Source organism: Vigna umbellata, chromosome 2, assembly GCF_029865625.1.
Source record: "Vigna umbellata cultivar VRB3 chromosome 2, Vumbellata_1.0, whole genome shotgun sequence".
Taxonomy (NCBI): Eukaryota; Viridiplantae; Streptophyta; class Magnoliopsida; order Fabales; family Fabaceae; genus Vigna; species Vigna umbellata.
The window spans coordinates 10462037-10476358 of NC_142166.1; the positions used below are offsets into that span (position 1 = coordinate 10462037).

At 34.5% G+C, this 14322-nt stretch overlaps 1 protein-coding gene across 1 annotated transcript in view; it reads right to left on the reverse strand.

The window, feature by feature from the left end:
- Positions 1-14322, reverse strand: part of LOC124845496 (structural maintenance of chromosomes protein 3-like) — a 32701-nt gene that overhangs the window by 14570 nt on the left and 3809 nt on the right. Inside the window, exons 10-17 of the mRNA XM_088106092.1 lie at positions 12593-12768; positions 8681-8926; positions 8474-8595; positions 6332-6476; positions 2654-2826; positions 2342-2441; positions 656-792; positions 230-431 (exon numbers count right to left, since the gene is read on the reverse strand). Of these exons, the coding sequence (XP_087962218.1) occupies positions 230-431; positions 656-792; positions 2342-2441; positions 2654-2826; positions 6332-6476; positions 8474-8595; positions 8681-8926; positions 12593-12768 (1301 nt within the window). The remainder of the gene's footprint in view (positions 1-229; positions 432-655; positions 793-2341; positions 2442-2653; positions 2827-6331; positions 6477-8473; positions 8596-8680; positions 8927-12592; positions 12769-14322) is intronic.

Genomic DNA, 14322 nt, shown 5'->3' on the forward strand with positions numbered 1-14322 from the left:
AGATAATGTTATATTTACTTTTAATAAAAACATAACAATATGCCATACACAATAAATAATAATCATTAAATATCACAACTACAATAATTACATTTCTCCATTATGCATCAATTTTTTCATGTTAAGTTGACATTTGTAGACCAAAACTTCAGAATTATTTTATTACCAAATAGCACCTAAAGAAGTTGTACCTGCGTGAAATAAAATATAACAATTTTCAGAAGCTAACCTGACTGAATGCAGGAGTATAGTCATGTTTAAAATTCAATTTCTTCAAAAGAGGTATGACATCAGAACTCTGCGGATAAGTGATGCGTGGAGCCTTTACTCTGTTAAGCGGAATAAATGTAACTCTACCACCTTTCTGTGAATTAAGATGTCTAATTATCTGGGTTGACTTGTCATCATTTTCAACAACAACATGGAATAAGCTGTTCAAACAAAGATGTTAAAAATATAAAACATTACGCCAAATGTGCAAAAGTGTAAAACCAGTCAAGAAATTAGCCCAACAAAGGACTGAAAATAAAAATATTGAACAACTACATGCTAAAGATGAGGCAAATTCTCCTTTCTCTCCCTTCACCCAAAACAATGTAGGAAAATATACTTAATGCAACAAGTGGTATTAAAATAAATATCAGTGAGAAATGACCTGTTTCCTGCCGTAACTTCAACGGCAGTGAAAAACTTTTCATCACAATTCAGCAACTCAATAATTGGACCATGAACTCCAGAAATATTATACTCCCTGCAAATCTTCCTAACTGAATTCAGCCCTCTTCTCACATCCTGAAGTCATAATAAATCCAAATATCATGATAGTTAACCCTAACACTCAACAGATAAACAATGGAATAAGATCTAAGTACCCGTACACATTCAAAAAAATATATACACGGACTTGGACTCATACTCGTGTCGATAATAATTTTAATCATCTTACCCCTTACCAGTTGGATATCTATTTAAGCATATCTGTATATGCTACCCACATTTTAATTAACTTCAACAGAGTAATCAAACAAATATTCAAGTATGCTTTCTATAAAAGATTACAAACATAATACTTATATAATACACTTCCACAACAGTAAATTTATAAATATTCAAATCCAATGCAGCAAATGCACACCACTTATACAACAAGCCGGAACCTATTTGCATTGGTTGAGTTAAAATTGTGTTAGAGTGCTGTAAATATAGCAAGAATGAACATTTTCACTAACTAAATTTATATATACTTGTTATTACCCTAAAATAGGGTAACTGAATGTTTTGTTATTATGTTTTCACCCTTATAAATTTAATAGATCTGTTGTTGTTAGGAATGAGAAGAGTTGGAGAGTTTATGAGAGAAGGAAAAGAATGAGTTAGTTGAGCAACCCAACTGCTTATTACAGTTGGGTAGGGGGGGAATAGCTGTTGTATAAATAGTAGAGGGGTTAGTTGTTTGGGGACTTTTGACAGTTTGACAGTTAACAGGATTAAGCCTGTGAAAGGGGTTAAGCCCTTGCTATTGTGAGTGTACAGACTTGTCATTGTGAATAATATCCAGTTCTGTTTACTTTCTTTCTGGTTTCTTGGCGCCTAAGTGTTGTTTCTAGAGGGTCTCGAATAGGTTTCTTTATTCGAAACCTATCAGTTGTGGTCTATAAACATTAAATTTACCCTATCCTCCCGTTTCTCCCTCTCAACCTGTTATTATAGTCCAACAAGATGCCGATTTTAGGATATCCCAAAGAACACATCTAAATTGTGTTCTAATATTTTGTTACTTGGTTGTGGTTAGATGGGCTCCAACAAAATAACAAAGTCAGATTATGCTCTTTTATAGTCTCTGTTTAAGAGACTCAATCTTAATTTTCTCAGAAACTCCTAAATGGATGTTGACTTACACAGGTTGCAACCTTGTCACATTTTAGTGTTGTACTAAGTGGTAGCAAACCAGCAATTACTCAACTCATTTACAAAATCAAAAAATTAAAAGCATTTTCCAACAGAACAAAATGATTTTATATCTTCTATCATTCTAAGTGTCGCATAATATATGGAAGAAAAGTGTTTCTGCAATTCCCTTCATCTATATGCTGCATAAAAGATGTGAAAAACCAACAAAAGCCATGTCAAAATCTTTCATATACTTTAGAGAGTCATAACACTGTTAATTCACATCGAGTAGGTTATAAGTTAAAATAAAACTCTACACTGAATAAGCCCGTATTAGGCTGTACATGTTGAAAGATGCAATGCCTAGAAATACCATGTTGAGAATGCTTGATAATTTAATGGTATTTACGAAAAGGGATGTAAAAGAAGCTACAAAAGAGGGATTACTCACACCAGGAATTGCATGATCAAGATTCTTTTCAGCCTTCTCAACTTCTGCACTCAGCTTATCAATTTCAGCAGTAATTTCATTCTCCTTTGTCCATAGGGACCTAAAATGTAACAATTTAATACACTCGTTAGCAATATTATATTTACTCGCAGTTTACTGTGTTCCTCCTTTCTGCTGTTGGTTAGGAGGGCAGGTATCCTACACTTTCAGTGTACTCATTCTTTAGTGTACCTAATTCTTCTTTAATCTGGGAAAAAGTATATATAGAAATTTAAAATAAAAAACGGTGACAAAAGGAGGACTTTTACATACTTCCTCTCAAGATTTAACTTGTCTCTCTCCAATTTGAAATGATTAAGCCCTTTAAAGGACTCAGCAATGCCAGATTCGAAAACAGTAATATCTGATTTACGTTTATTTATGTTTTCATCACAATCACGCAGTTCTTTTTTAAGCCGATCAATTTCATCCAAAAGCTTTTGCTCCTGCAGACCAAAACAACAATTAAAAACATGGGAGCATGGTTTAAAAGATCACTATTCATTCAACAGAAGATAAAAATAATGATTTAAATTTGAAAATACAGAAATAAATAATGGAAATTATGGCAAGAGTCACGACCACATCCAAAGCTACTGAGAATACGCATATGTCAACACTAACAAGTTGAGCACCATTACATCAATACAGCATAGAAGAGATATAGCAATAAGGAAAAAAATTAATGACTATTAGTGAGAATTATCGGCTGAGATATTGATAGTGTTGGAGTAAATTGTTAACTTGAGTCCCCCAAGATGACCAATGTATAAGGCAAAAATTCCATAAACTTATTGCCTTAAAGTTTTAGATTAGAAGTACTATCATGTTTTCTTATGTAGTTGGTTCATGACCATATGTTGCTCACCCTCATGGAACACAACAAACTAGTAACAAAGCCAGTTCTGTTCTGGTAATCGACAAGTACGTCTGGATAATTTGCTGTAGAAGTACAATATGCCAGACAACATGGGTAACATTGTAAAAGTACTTTTGTGCTTCCGCTATAGGGGTAGTGTGTATAATTATGGAAGAAACTCATACTTAAAGGGGAGATTATTGGTGTAAAGTGAGTTAAAGTCTCACGTTCAATAGACATAGGCAAGATGAGCAAATATAAGGAGGACCCATAAAACTTCTATCTTAAAATTTTTAGTTGACAGTGGTGTCATATTCTCTTATGTAGGTGGCCAATGACTCATTGATCAGAGATCTACCATAGGATAATGGTATCAGAGTTAGTCTCATCCTGGTGACTGAGAAGTACATTAGGAATTATTTATGTGCTACCACTGGATGGGGAGCACGTACTAATGTGGAAAGGATATTCATATATATATATGTTGCGCCACTCTTCACAAATCCTAAATAAATCAAGAGGCTATATAGTCTTTCAAGTCCTTGAAAGTAGTTATCACCTTCTAGTCAGTCCATATAAATGTCGAAACTAAAAACTAGACTCTAGTAATTGTTGATATGTAATGTATTTTGGTAGTAGGCTTTTTAGGAGCCTTCTGTTTTTGTTTATGCTGAACTACTATTCCTTTCTTATATAAGTATGATTAGTGATGTATTAGGGTTAAGAGAAAATTATAATGAAGTTTTTGGTTTCTCTCCCAACTCTTAAGTGTAATATCCATCTTTCACGTTAGTTCTTTATATGGATAATGTTAGTTAACAAAGTTCATTGACATCACACGTTAAATGATGGGTGAGTTGTCACCTGCCATGACAAATTCAGGCAAGGTGGCAACTAATATGTCACTTAACATGCCATATCAGCAAACTAACTCTATTAAAAAGGACAAATGCGAAAGAAAGGTCTCACTCTCTTATTACAAAATTTTAGTTTTGATGCTTTTAAGGACGTCGGCAACATTAAATGACAGGTCAATTTCCGCCTATCATGCCAAGTTGAGGCAAGGAGGCAACTAATATGTCACTGATCCTATCGCATCATCAAACTAAATCTATTACAAAGACAAATGTGAAAGATAGATCTTACTCTAGGTTAGTTTCGACACTTTTAAGGATTGACAAGAAGGCAACATACAATTCATGTATCCGAAAAACCATTCAATCTTATTGAATAGATTTCCTTCTTCAATTACCCCCTTCTCCCTCTCCCCCACACTCATCCTCTTATCCTCTTATCCTCTTTTCCTTCTTCCTTCTTCCTTCTTCCTTCTTAGTGTATATTGGTTTAATCTTCATGTTTGTTCATCTTACTTGAAAAAACAAGGAAGAAAAAGCAATGTATTCAACCTTCATTGGTGTGATTTTAATTTATGTATATATAGGAGTTACAAAGTAAGGTAAGACACTTACCTTAAACCTTAACCCTAAAGTTCGATACATACAAAAGAAATAATATTAAAAGAACATCAATTTTTAACACTCACTCGCAAGCTTAAGCATACAAGTCATAGCCCAAAGATTGGAACATAGATCCTCTTAGAGATTTAGTTAGAATGTTAGTGAGTTGATCGTTAGAACTCAAACTCATTAAAAGATCCTTGCACAAGAACTTCTCTTTACCAAAATCACAATCAATCTTTGGATGTTTAATTCTCTCATAAACACCAGATTGGAGGCAATATGAAGACCATGATTGTAACAATATAACTTCATCTGCCCATTTTCAACAATCTTCAACTCTTGAAAGAGGTTACAATTAGCTAGGGCCATAGATTTATACACAACTTCTGCACTAGATCAAGTAACTACACTTTGTTTCTAACTTTTCTAAGATTCCATCCAAGGAATAAACAATATCTGGTGGTATATCTCCTATCAATGGGACAATCAGCCCAATCTACGTAATATCCAAAGACTTGAGTATTTCCTTTATTCTCCTATACCAATCATTGTCCCGAGGTCCTTTTATATATCTAAGAATCCAAATCATAGCATTTCAATGATCAATGTTGGCGTTCTGCATAAATTGAGTTACAACTCCCACCAGATAAGAAACATCAAGTCTTATTACAGTGAGATAAATGAGTATTTATTTGTACTAACCTCCTAAATCTCTATGGGTTTGGAAAAAGTTCAATTTGGTCTCTCATTAACTTCATATTTGAGTCCATATATCAATGGGCTTGCAATTTGCCATGCTTATCTCCCCCAAAAAAATAAAAAGCATATTGTCATTGTGAAATCATGATACCTTTGATTGCACCACTTCAATATCAAGAAATACTTTAGATAGCCCAGATCTTTGGTCCAAAAGTGGTAAAAATAAATGCTTTTTTAATTGAACAATTTTATTATTCTAATTTTCTGTAATAACAATATCATCAACACAAACCATAAGATAATCACACTTCCGAAGAGAAGTATGACAACAAAACACTAAATGATTTGTCATGTTCGTTTCAATCCAAAAGTATATACAATTTTTTAGTGTAATAGTGGATATTATAGTTTTATATTTAGCTTTATTATGGAATTAAAATGTAGAATAAGTATGCTATTTATTGGTATTTTAACACTTTTTAACATTAAATATTCTGAATGTATAAGTTGTGCTTATGGAACCCCAAAGAGTTTACTTGAAATCTCAATTTTTACAACGATGATAGCCAAACAATGTTTCGGGATGGGGAGCCTCCCATGATTTTTAATTTTTTTTATTCCCTAATAACACACTGCATCTTAAATACGATCATTCACAAGATATAATCACCTTGTTATCAAAAGCTATCTAAAGAAGTTGGCAAAAGTAGGTAATAATTCTCCCAAATAGACATATGCATTCAATCTGTTAATCAGAAAAAACATTAATTAAAATAAGCATATACAACAGGGTAGGAAAATGATTTTGTTATCACACTTAAAATTAATAGAAATCAAGATTAAATAAAAACAGACATCTTCATGTCATGAATCTGTTAAAAGAGTGTTTAGGACAAAATTAATTAGAGCTCACATAGATAAATGAATACTTGCCTGCCCCTTATTTGAAGAATGCACTCGTTCAAGATCATCAATCTCCTTTTGAAGCCACTTATCACGAGCAGCTTTACTTGAAAACTGGGTAGCTCGACCTTGCTTTTGATAGAGTATACTGAGTTTCTTTTCACGCTCCATTATTCTAACAATTCATTTATTTAAGAGAAATACTGATTAGACCTGTTGAATATCCTCAATAAATGATAGAAATATGTGCCAAAACATATACTAGCTATAAACATGTAACAAATATTAAAGAATTGTAGAATGGGAATATTATGCGGGGTTGTTGGGTCAAGTTAGTTTGCCCTAAGCAAGCTGGCAAGTGACATCGAGTTATATTATCTCTGTTCTAACTTGTAACAGAATGCTAAGAGAATGAAATACACTTTTTCTTCTTTCAAAATTCTGTCTCTAAAACTCTTTGTAAACTTCGACACAGTTGGGTATCAATATCCTGGCCGAATACTGTACTCCATCTTCTTCCTCAAACACTGTCACTCATACCCAATCTCAAAGGAACTTAAGTCAAGTTAGTTCACCCTAACTAGCTGGCAAGTGACATTGAGTTATATAATCTCTGTTTTAACTTGTAACAGAACGCTAAGAGAATGAAATACTCTTTGTAAACTTTGACACAGTTGGGACCCAATATCCTGATGGCAGTATACTCTACTCTATCTTCTTCCTCAAAAAATGTCTCTCGCACTCGATCTCAAAGAAACTTAATGACAAGAATTTTCTCCTATGCCAACAACAAGTAGAACCTATAAGCCAGGCTCAATGACTTCAAGAATGTTGAATCAACATTTCTAAGTGACTAAGATTCATTTCTGATTTCTAAGTGAAGCCAACTGCAACGTTGCAAAAGTTAGTCCAGTGTACAAAGCCTAACAACAACAGAAAATACTCTTATCACGGTTTCAGTCTTCACTTTATAGTTCCCTTCTCTCACAAGCCTTTTTGTGAGCAATGCATATCATGTTAAGGATAAAATTCTTGACTTTTTTCAAAAGCAATGCACAAAAGTACACAGCTGCATACAAAACTGCAATCTACAACACTCTCCTTCACATCAAAATGCTTGCTGATGCGCTTGCTTCAATTGCGATCCAATTTCACTTCAAGAACATATTTCAATTGTCAGAAGCAAGTGTAAACCTCTTCCTATTGAAGAAATCAATGTGTTTATTCTTGCTCATTAAATGCAACTTCAGAAGTTTTTCCAGGAAGTTCTATATGATTTGCTAAAGTTCATCTTACTCGAGCACTGTCCAATTCTCCCAGTCACAACCACCTCTAAGAGGTCAGAGATTGTAATTCTTGCAGTCATTATTGCAGTCACTTCGCTAACATGCAATGCAAAGTATGCTTCAAATATGGTCATATTGCCTCAAAATGCTAACACATAAACAATCCTGTATTATTTCAGAACCTTGCATTACTTGGGTCTCCCAAAAACATAAGAAACCCCGCGTCAATATCAGTAACTCCAGCCCTGCGACCAGCACAGCCTGGTCCCCTAAGGTGCCTCACATCATATCAACTTGGATCCTTTATAAGGAAAGGACCAGATTCACATTAGTAATAGACATGGTCAGCATATTACCTCCTTCTGTTCTTACTTTCCCTCCCATCTTAAACTTACGGTCGTACTCCAATTACATAATTTGCTTATAACAAAAAACCTAGTGAGTAAATTTTCCGAAGACAACTGTATTTTTCAAGTGTCATGCTGATGGCTTGAACCAGTTTTCAAATCTACATTAGCATCCACATTCTCAAGTTTCTCTTTCTGCTAGGTGTATAATTTATAATTCCGTTTCTTGTGCTAACTCTTCAAATATAATATTTCCCCAGTCCCATCTTCAAATGGCTTTCACTATTATATTTCTTTTGTTGAAAGCAGTACAAGCATGTTAAAGATTAAAAAATATATTTTACTGTCCTATATCCTACCTAATCCAAGATTATAGCTAAATGAGACACTAAAAGAGATAAGATTATTCCAGTATAATAGAGTGCACTAAAATATGTAACTACCATGTTAAAGAGTCAGAGACAATAAACTAGGAGAGTTAGATTAGATACAGTGAGCTGATTCAAGCAAATAAACGATACATTCAACCATAAACATACTGCATGGCAATGTCTTTTTCTTTCTGAATTTGATCCTCATGTAAGGGAATGATTTTGCCCAGTTCAATGGTTGAATCTTGAATTTCTTTCTCAAGTATCTCCAGTTGTCTTGCAGCATCTTCCTGAAAGCATGTAAGAAAAAGATGAGCCATGTACAAAACAATCCCATCAAAAACAACTCACAAAAGGTCTTCTTCAAATTAGTACCTTGGCTCGGATGTTTCCAGAGTTCTTCTCTTGCAAGTCTTTGACATCAAGCTCAAGTTCTGTGTGCTTCTTTAATGCAACTGTTCGTCGCTTTTCAATAGCTTCTTTTTCTTTGTTAAAGTTTTGAAGTTCTTTTGATACATCTTTTAATGTATTCTCTAAATCTTTGGATTTCTCATGGGCATCAAGAACATCATTATACTTTTTTGCTGATGTTTCAGAAACCTTGGCCCGAACATCTTCTATCTAAAACAAGGTGACAAGCATTCAATTATAGAAATCAGAATAACAGAAAAGGGATTAAAAATGTCTGAACAATAAATATTTGACACTCAATATTATGATTGACATAAGAATCAGCAGAGAAAATAAAAGTGTACAACTATAAACTCCAAATAATTGTATCAAGTATATAGCAGGCCTTTTACCAGTATTTATAGCAAGAAAGAGGAGCCAGGGATATCAAGGCAATTATGAATGGACCCCAGGGTCAAATTGAGAAATCAAAAGATAGAAAGTGAAATAGCACAGTGGACAACTGCCAGAACACCAATTGTGTAGAAGTTAGGGTTTTCCGTGAGGTGGATGACTTGGGAATAAAAGGAGAAGGAAAGCAGAAAGGAATCAGAGGAAAATGAAAAGAAGGAAATTTGAAATTGGAGGAAAAGTTGAGTTCGACAACAGTTCTGCATGTCACAACCCTCTAGACCATATGTGATTATCTTAACCAAAGTTTTCTAATTTAACTTTCATGTTACAATTTTATTTTCACTGTTTACAAGATTTCCTCTATTGGTCATCATCATTTATTCAAACTCGAAGCTCTATCATCAGAAAACTATTTTCACAGTAAAAATAAAAATGTTCTCAGTACAAAAAGTGACTTACAGATGTTAGCCTACTCCAATAATATTATATTATTATTATTAGTTATTTATAGTATACATTTGAAATATTAATATTCGGCACACAGTTTACAAACACTTGTGTTTATAATTGTACCGAACACATAACCCAATCTAACATGTCATTTCGATACCCAACACGAGTCTGTAGCAAAGTACCCAAACCCACACACAAAATTATAATATGGAGACATTTGTTTGAGTTTAGATCATTTTCAAGAATGTTGATAAGCATATATTAGTGTTGAATAGAGTGAAAAACTATATTTGAATTAATCTCCCTTGTGTAAAATACACACATAGGGTTCTCTATTTATAATAGAAGAAATATGGGCTAAGCCCAAAATACAAATGAGAAATAATAACAAACTAACTAAAAGATAAAAGATATAATATATCTAACACTCCCCCTCAAGCTGGAGCATACAAATTGTATGAACTAAGCTTGGAATAGATGAACTCAGTGTTGAACTAGATGATTTGTCTTCAAGAGTGTGAGGCAAACATAGATGGACTAACAGCAGCTTGTGAAACTTCAACTTCAAAAGTGGATGAAGGAGAGCAGTGGTGGACAATGACAAACTGCAAGGACTGATTCCCATCAATGATGGATGAGTGACGGGATCAACAGTAGTAGCTGAAAGCTAAGAGCTACAAAACTGCAGGGACTACACTAAATCCTCATTAATGATGGTTGGGTGACGGGATCAACAGTAGTAGCTGAAATCTACAAAACTGCAGGGACTACACCCATATATATGTGACTTGCAGTGTCTTGGAAACGTACTCCCCCTCAGTGTGAACGACGGAAATGTGGAATATCACAGTTGCTGGACCACTAAAACAAAACAAAATATTAAGCTACAATGCTGAAACAAAGACGACATCAAAGATCCAAAGATACGTTGGAGGTCCAAAATTCTTTGCTGGACAACTCCTAAGTGGTGATACTTAGCCGTGTATCACAAGAAGATCGGGCTAAACTCTAGCCCAAGAAGAACTGACGCAGTTGCGTCTATCTGAGGCGGTAGCGACTGTAGCGGCGGTTGACTGCTATAAAACTGTAAGGACTAAATTGCCATCACTGACTGATGGGGCCTGTAGTGGCTGGAAGCGACAAAACTATAGGGACTGCCATCACTAACTGACGAGGTGATGGGGGCCTATAGTGGTTGGAAGTATACGATGCCTGGACAGCGGCAAACGGGCACCTGGACAGCGGCAAACGGCGCGAGACAGCGGCAAAACGGCGCTGGACAGCTGCCAAACGGCGCCGGACAGCGGCCAAACGGTGCGGACAGCGGCCAAACGGTGCGGACAGCGGCCAACGGCGCGGACAGCGGCAAACGGTGCCTGAACAGCGACAAACAGCGCCTGAACAGCAGAAAACGGCGCCTGAACAGCGGCAAACATTGAGTCGATCTTGCTCAAGATCACATTCTCAAACCTAGACTTTTCATCTCTAGCCAAATCTTTCTCCGTAGCACCCACTGCTAGAATCAACATCCTTAGCAGTGAAACAGATTTCTAGTAGAAGAAGCCATTTTAAACTTAGAGAAGAAAAGGGACTTAGGGTTCCAAAAACGTGAGGGAGAAAACCCTAGGTATGAGCCCAAGCCAACAAAACGGAGAAACAGGAACCAAAACACACTCAAGAAGCTCCGGCGAGACGATCTGCAGGGACGCGGTGAAACTCCGACACCCGGAAGGCAGCGCGTGCAGAACATGCGGCCGAGACTGGCCGAGAAGAAGCGGCACGTGGAGGCGCGTGGAGGCGCGTGGAGAGGAGTCTGGTCTTCACTCCGGTGGGGTTGGCCGTCGCTCGAGGAGACGCTTCAGATCCGCTGGTCACCGGTCGAAACTGTGACGGCGACCGGCGTCCGGCGATGGACTGGCCGGAAAGAAGCGCTGCGTGGCGGCGCGTGACTGAGAACTGGCTCTCGAAACCGGCGTGGTTGGTCGTCGCTCGAAGAGACGGTCCAGATCCGCAGATCACCCGTCGAAATTGTGACGGTGGCCGGCGGTGGCGGCGGCGAAAAGTGGCGGCGACAACGATAGCAGCGACGACAGCGGAAAGCAGCGATGGTCGGTGACTGGCTGCACTGAGAAGAAGAGAAAATGGACTACCGACTGAAATTTTAAGGGCTGCCGGCGGCCATGGCGGACGGCTGCCGGTAGACAGCAGAGGCCACAAGAAGAGATCAGAGAACCTGCTCTGATACCATGTTGAATAGAGTGAAAAACTATATTTGAATTAATCTCCCTTGTGTAAAATACACACATAGGGTTCTCTATTTATAATAGAAGAAATATGGGCTAAGCCCAAAATACAAATGAGAAATAATAACAAACTAACTAAAAGATAAAAGATATAATATATCTAACAATTAGCATTCCAATATTTATATCATGTTTTATACATATATTTCCATCTAAAAATTATTCTGACATATTTCTTAAATGAGAACTGTTCAAACATCGTTTAGATAAATAGGTATAGTTTATTTAAGGGTAATATTAGAATAAGTATTAAACATGAAGTAGTTGTACTGGAAACTACTACCTGCTACACAAATAAATTGTACCTAGTTCAGTACCGAGGTTACTAGTTCATACTTTTCATCTTAAATCTTCCTTCTTCTCATTGCACCAAAATTCTATGATTATAAATATGAGATCATAAGAGATGATTTCCAGCACTATAAAATGCATTGTCTCTTTTATTTCTCATTTATTTATCTTAAGTTGATACCAAAGCAAGTTGGCACCTTCCTTTTGTTCTTTCCAATCCTTGGTGACAATCCATGATTGCAGAGAGGCACACTCATGAAAACATAAATTGGCATATCCATAATAATTTATTTAAACTTTCATTGTCTTATCTTTAGTTATATACTTGTGATTTTGAAGAACCAAGCCAAAAGAATAATCACCAAAAATAAAAAACCAATAAGTCCAACAGTAAGAAATTGTGCAAATAATTATGAGATAACAATTAACCCGTAACCTCTGTAAGTTTCTGCTGAGCATCTTGAACTTCTTTGCTAAAAATAGCATATTCTAATGATTTTCTTTGTTTGTCAAGCTGTTGATATTTTCTAAGTTCCTCCTTTTCCTCATCTAGTTCTTTCAGCCTTTCATCTAAATACTGTACAACTTGGATTATTTGCTTTCTTTTGTTACCTGTATAACAGAAAAATGCATGAGAATAACAGGAATAATAAACACTATAAGTTGTAATAAACACTACAATGTGATACTTTATTTTCATATTATCCATTATTTACTAACAATGATGATATTAGCCAATTTTTTTATTTTTAATATAAATATATTTTAATACATAATCCTAAAATACTAAAATATGTGTTTGGAATCTTAAAAACTTCATACTAAATTATTCAGTTATAAACTTACAATATAAAATGTCTCTCACATAATAAAAATAGTTCTTTAATCTAATTATTACAAATCAAAATAATATTTTATACACCTTTTAATTCCTTATTGGAAGAACTTAATAGCAATTCTTAGAGGATTAAATTAATGCTACCTCTGGCCATATGTACAAGAAACTAAAGATGCTTTTCTATGTCAAAGAAACAATGACTCGTTTTCAAACCTACCTGATTAAATTTCTCTTATTCCCATAATTTATTGTAAAGTTCATTTATTAGGTATTCACTTATTCTATATAAAAAGTAGGGCACTCACTACATCAAACATTTAACAATAAGGGTATACTTGGAATAAAAATTGAATTTATGCTATCATTAATCGAAAAACTAACCTAGCCACTTTTATTGATCTTGATGTATTAGTTATTTCTTTTTCACATATATAATTATCAAGCAAATAGAAAATTAACGTTTCATTCCTAAAAAAATGTTAAAGTATTAAGTTTGAAAATTTAATTTATAATTTACTATAATTTTCATATTACATCAAGTACACACGTACATGCATACATATACACATATATACATACATATGAAATGATTGATTAAAAAATAAATTATGTCTCCCTAGCCTAAACCAAAGAATTCTTTTCACAAGTAAAAAAACGTATTAATCTAATCAAACTTAATTTAAATTGAATTTCGTCGAAAGAAATTTAAAGGTAAGAATTTGAAGGCTATTAAAATCTCTTTTTACTCTCATCCCATCAGGATACTTTAAACCAATGAATATATTTATTCATTAATTAATAGTAATCAATTTAATTCAAATAAATTAACAAAATTTTATTTTACAATCCATTTGATTGATCATAATTTTAACATTATAACTACAATTAGTTTTAAACTCAAAGATAGAAAATTTTGAATACATTCAAATGCAACTAACAGTTTAATTAACCTTCACTACTTTTGAGTTGTTTCAAAAAAAAATCTTATTGCATTGAATAAATAATTTACAATATACATGAAAATTACATAAAAACAATTTAATCTATAACAATATATAATGGGGATTCCCTCATTTGCCAATAATCTATAATAATATATAACGGTTATCCCCCATTTGGTGTACATATATTGTTTTCCTATTTTACTTCTAATAATTTTTAAGTCACAATGCAAAATTCAAAACCGATGTAAAAAAGCAAAAAATAAAATAAAATATGGTGGAGAAAAAATAAGAAATAGCAAAGAGACTAACATGTAGTGGGAATCCTCCGTACAATTAAGCTTTATAAGTTTAGAATGTTTGATTCTATATAATTAAACCTTTTAT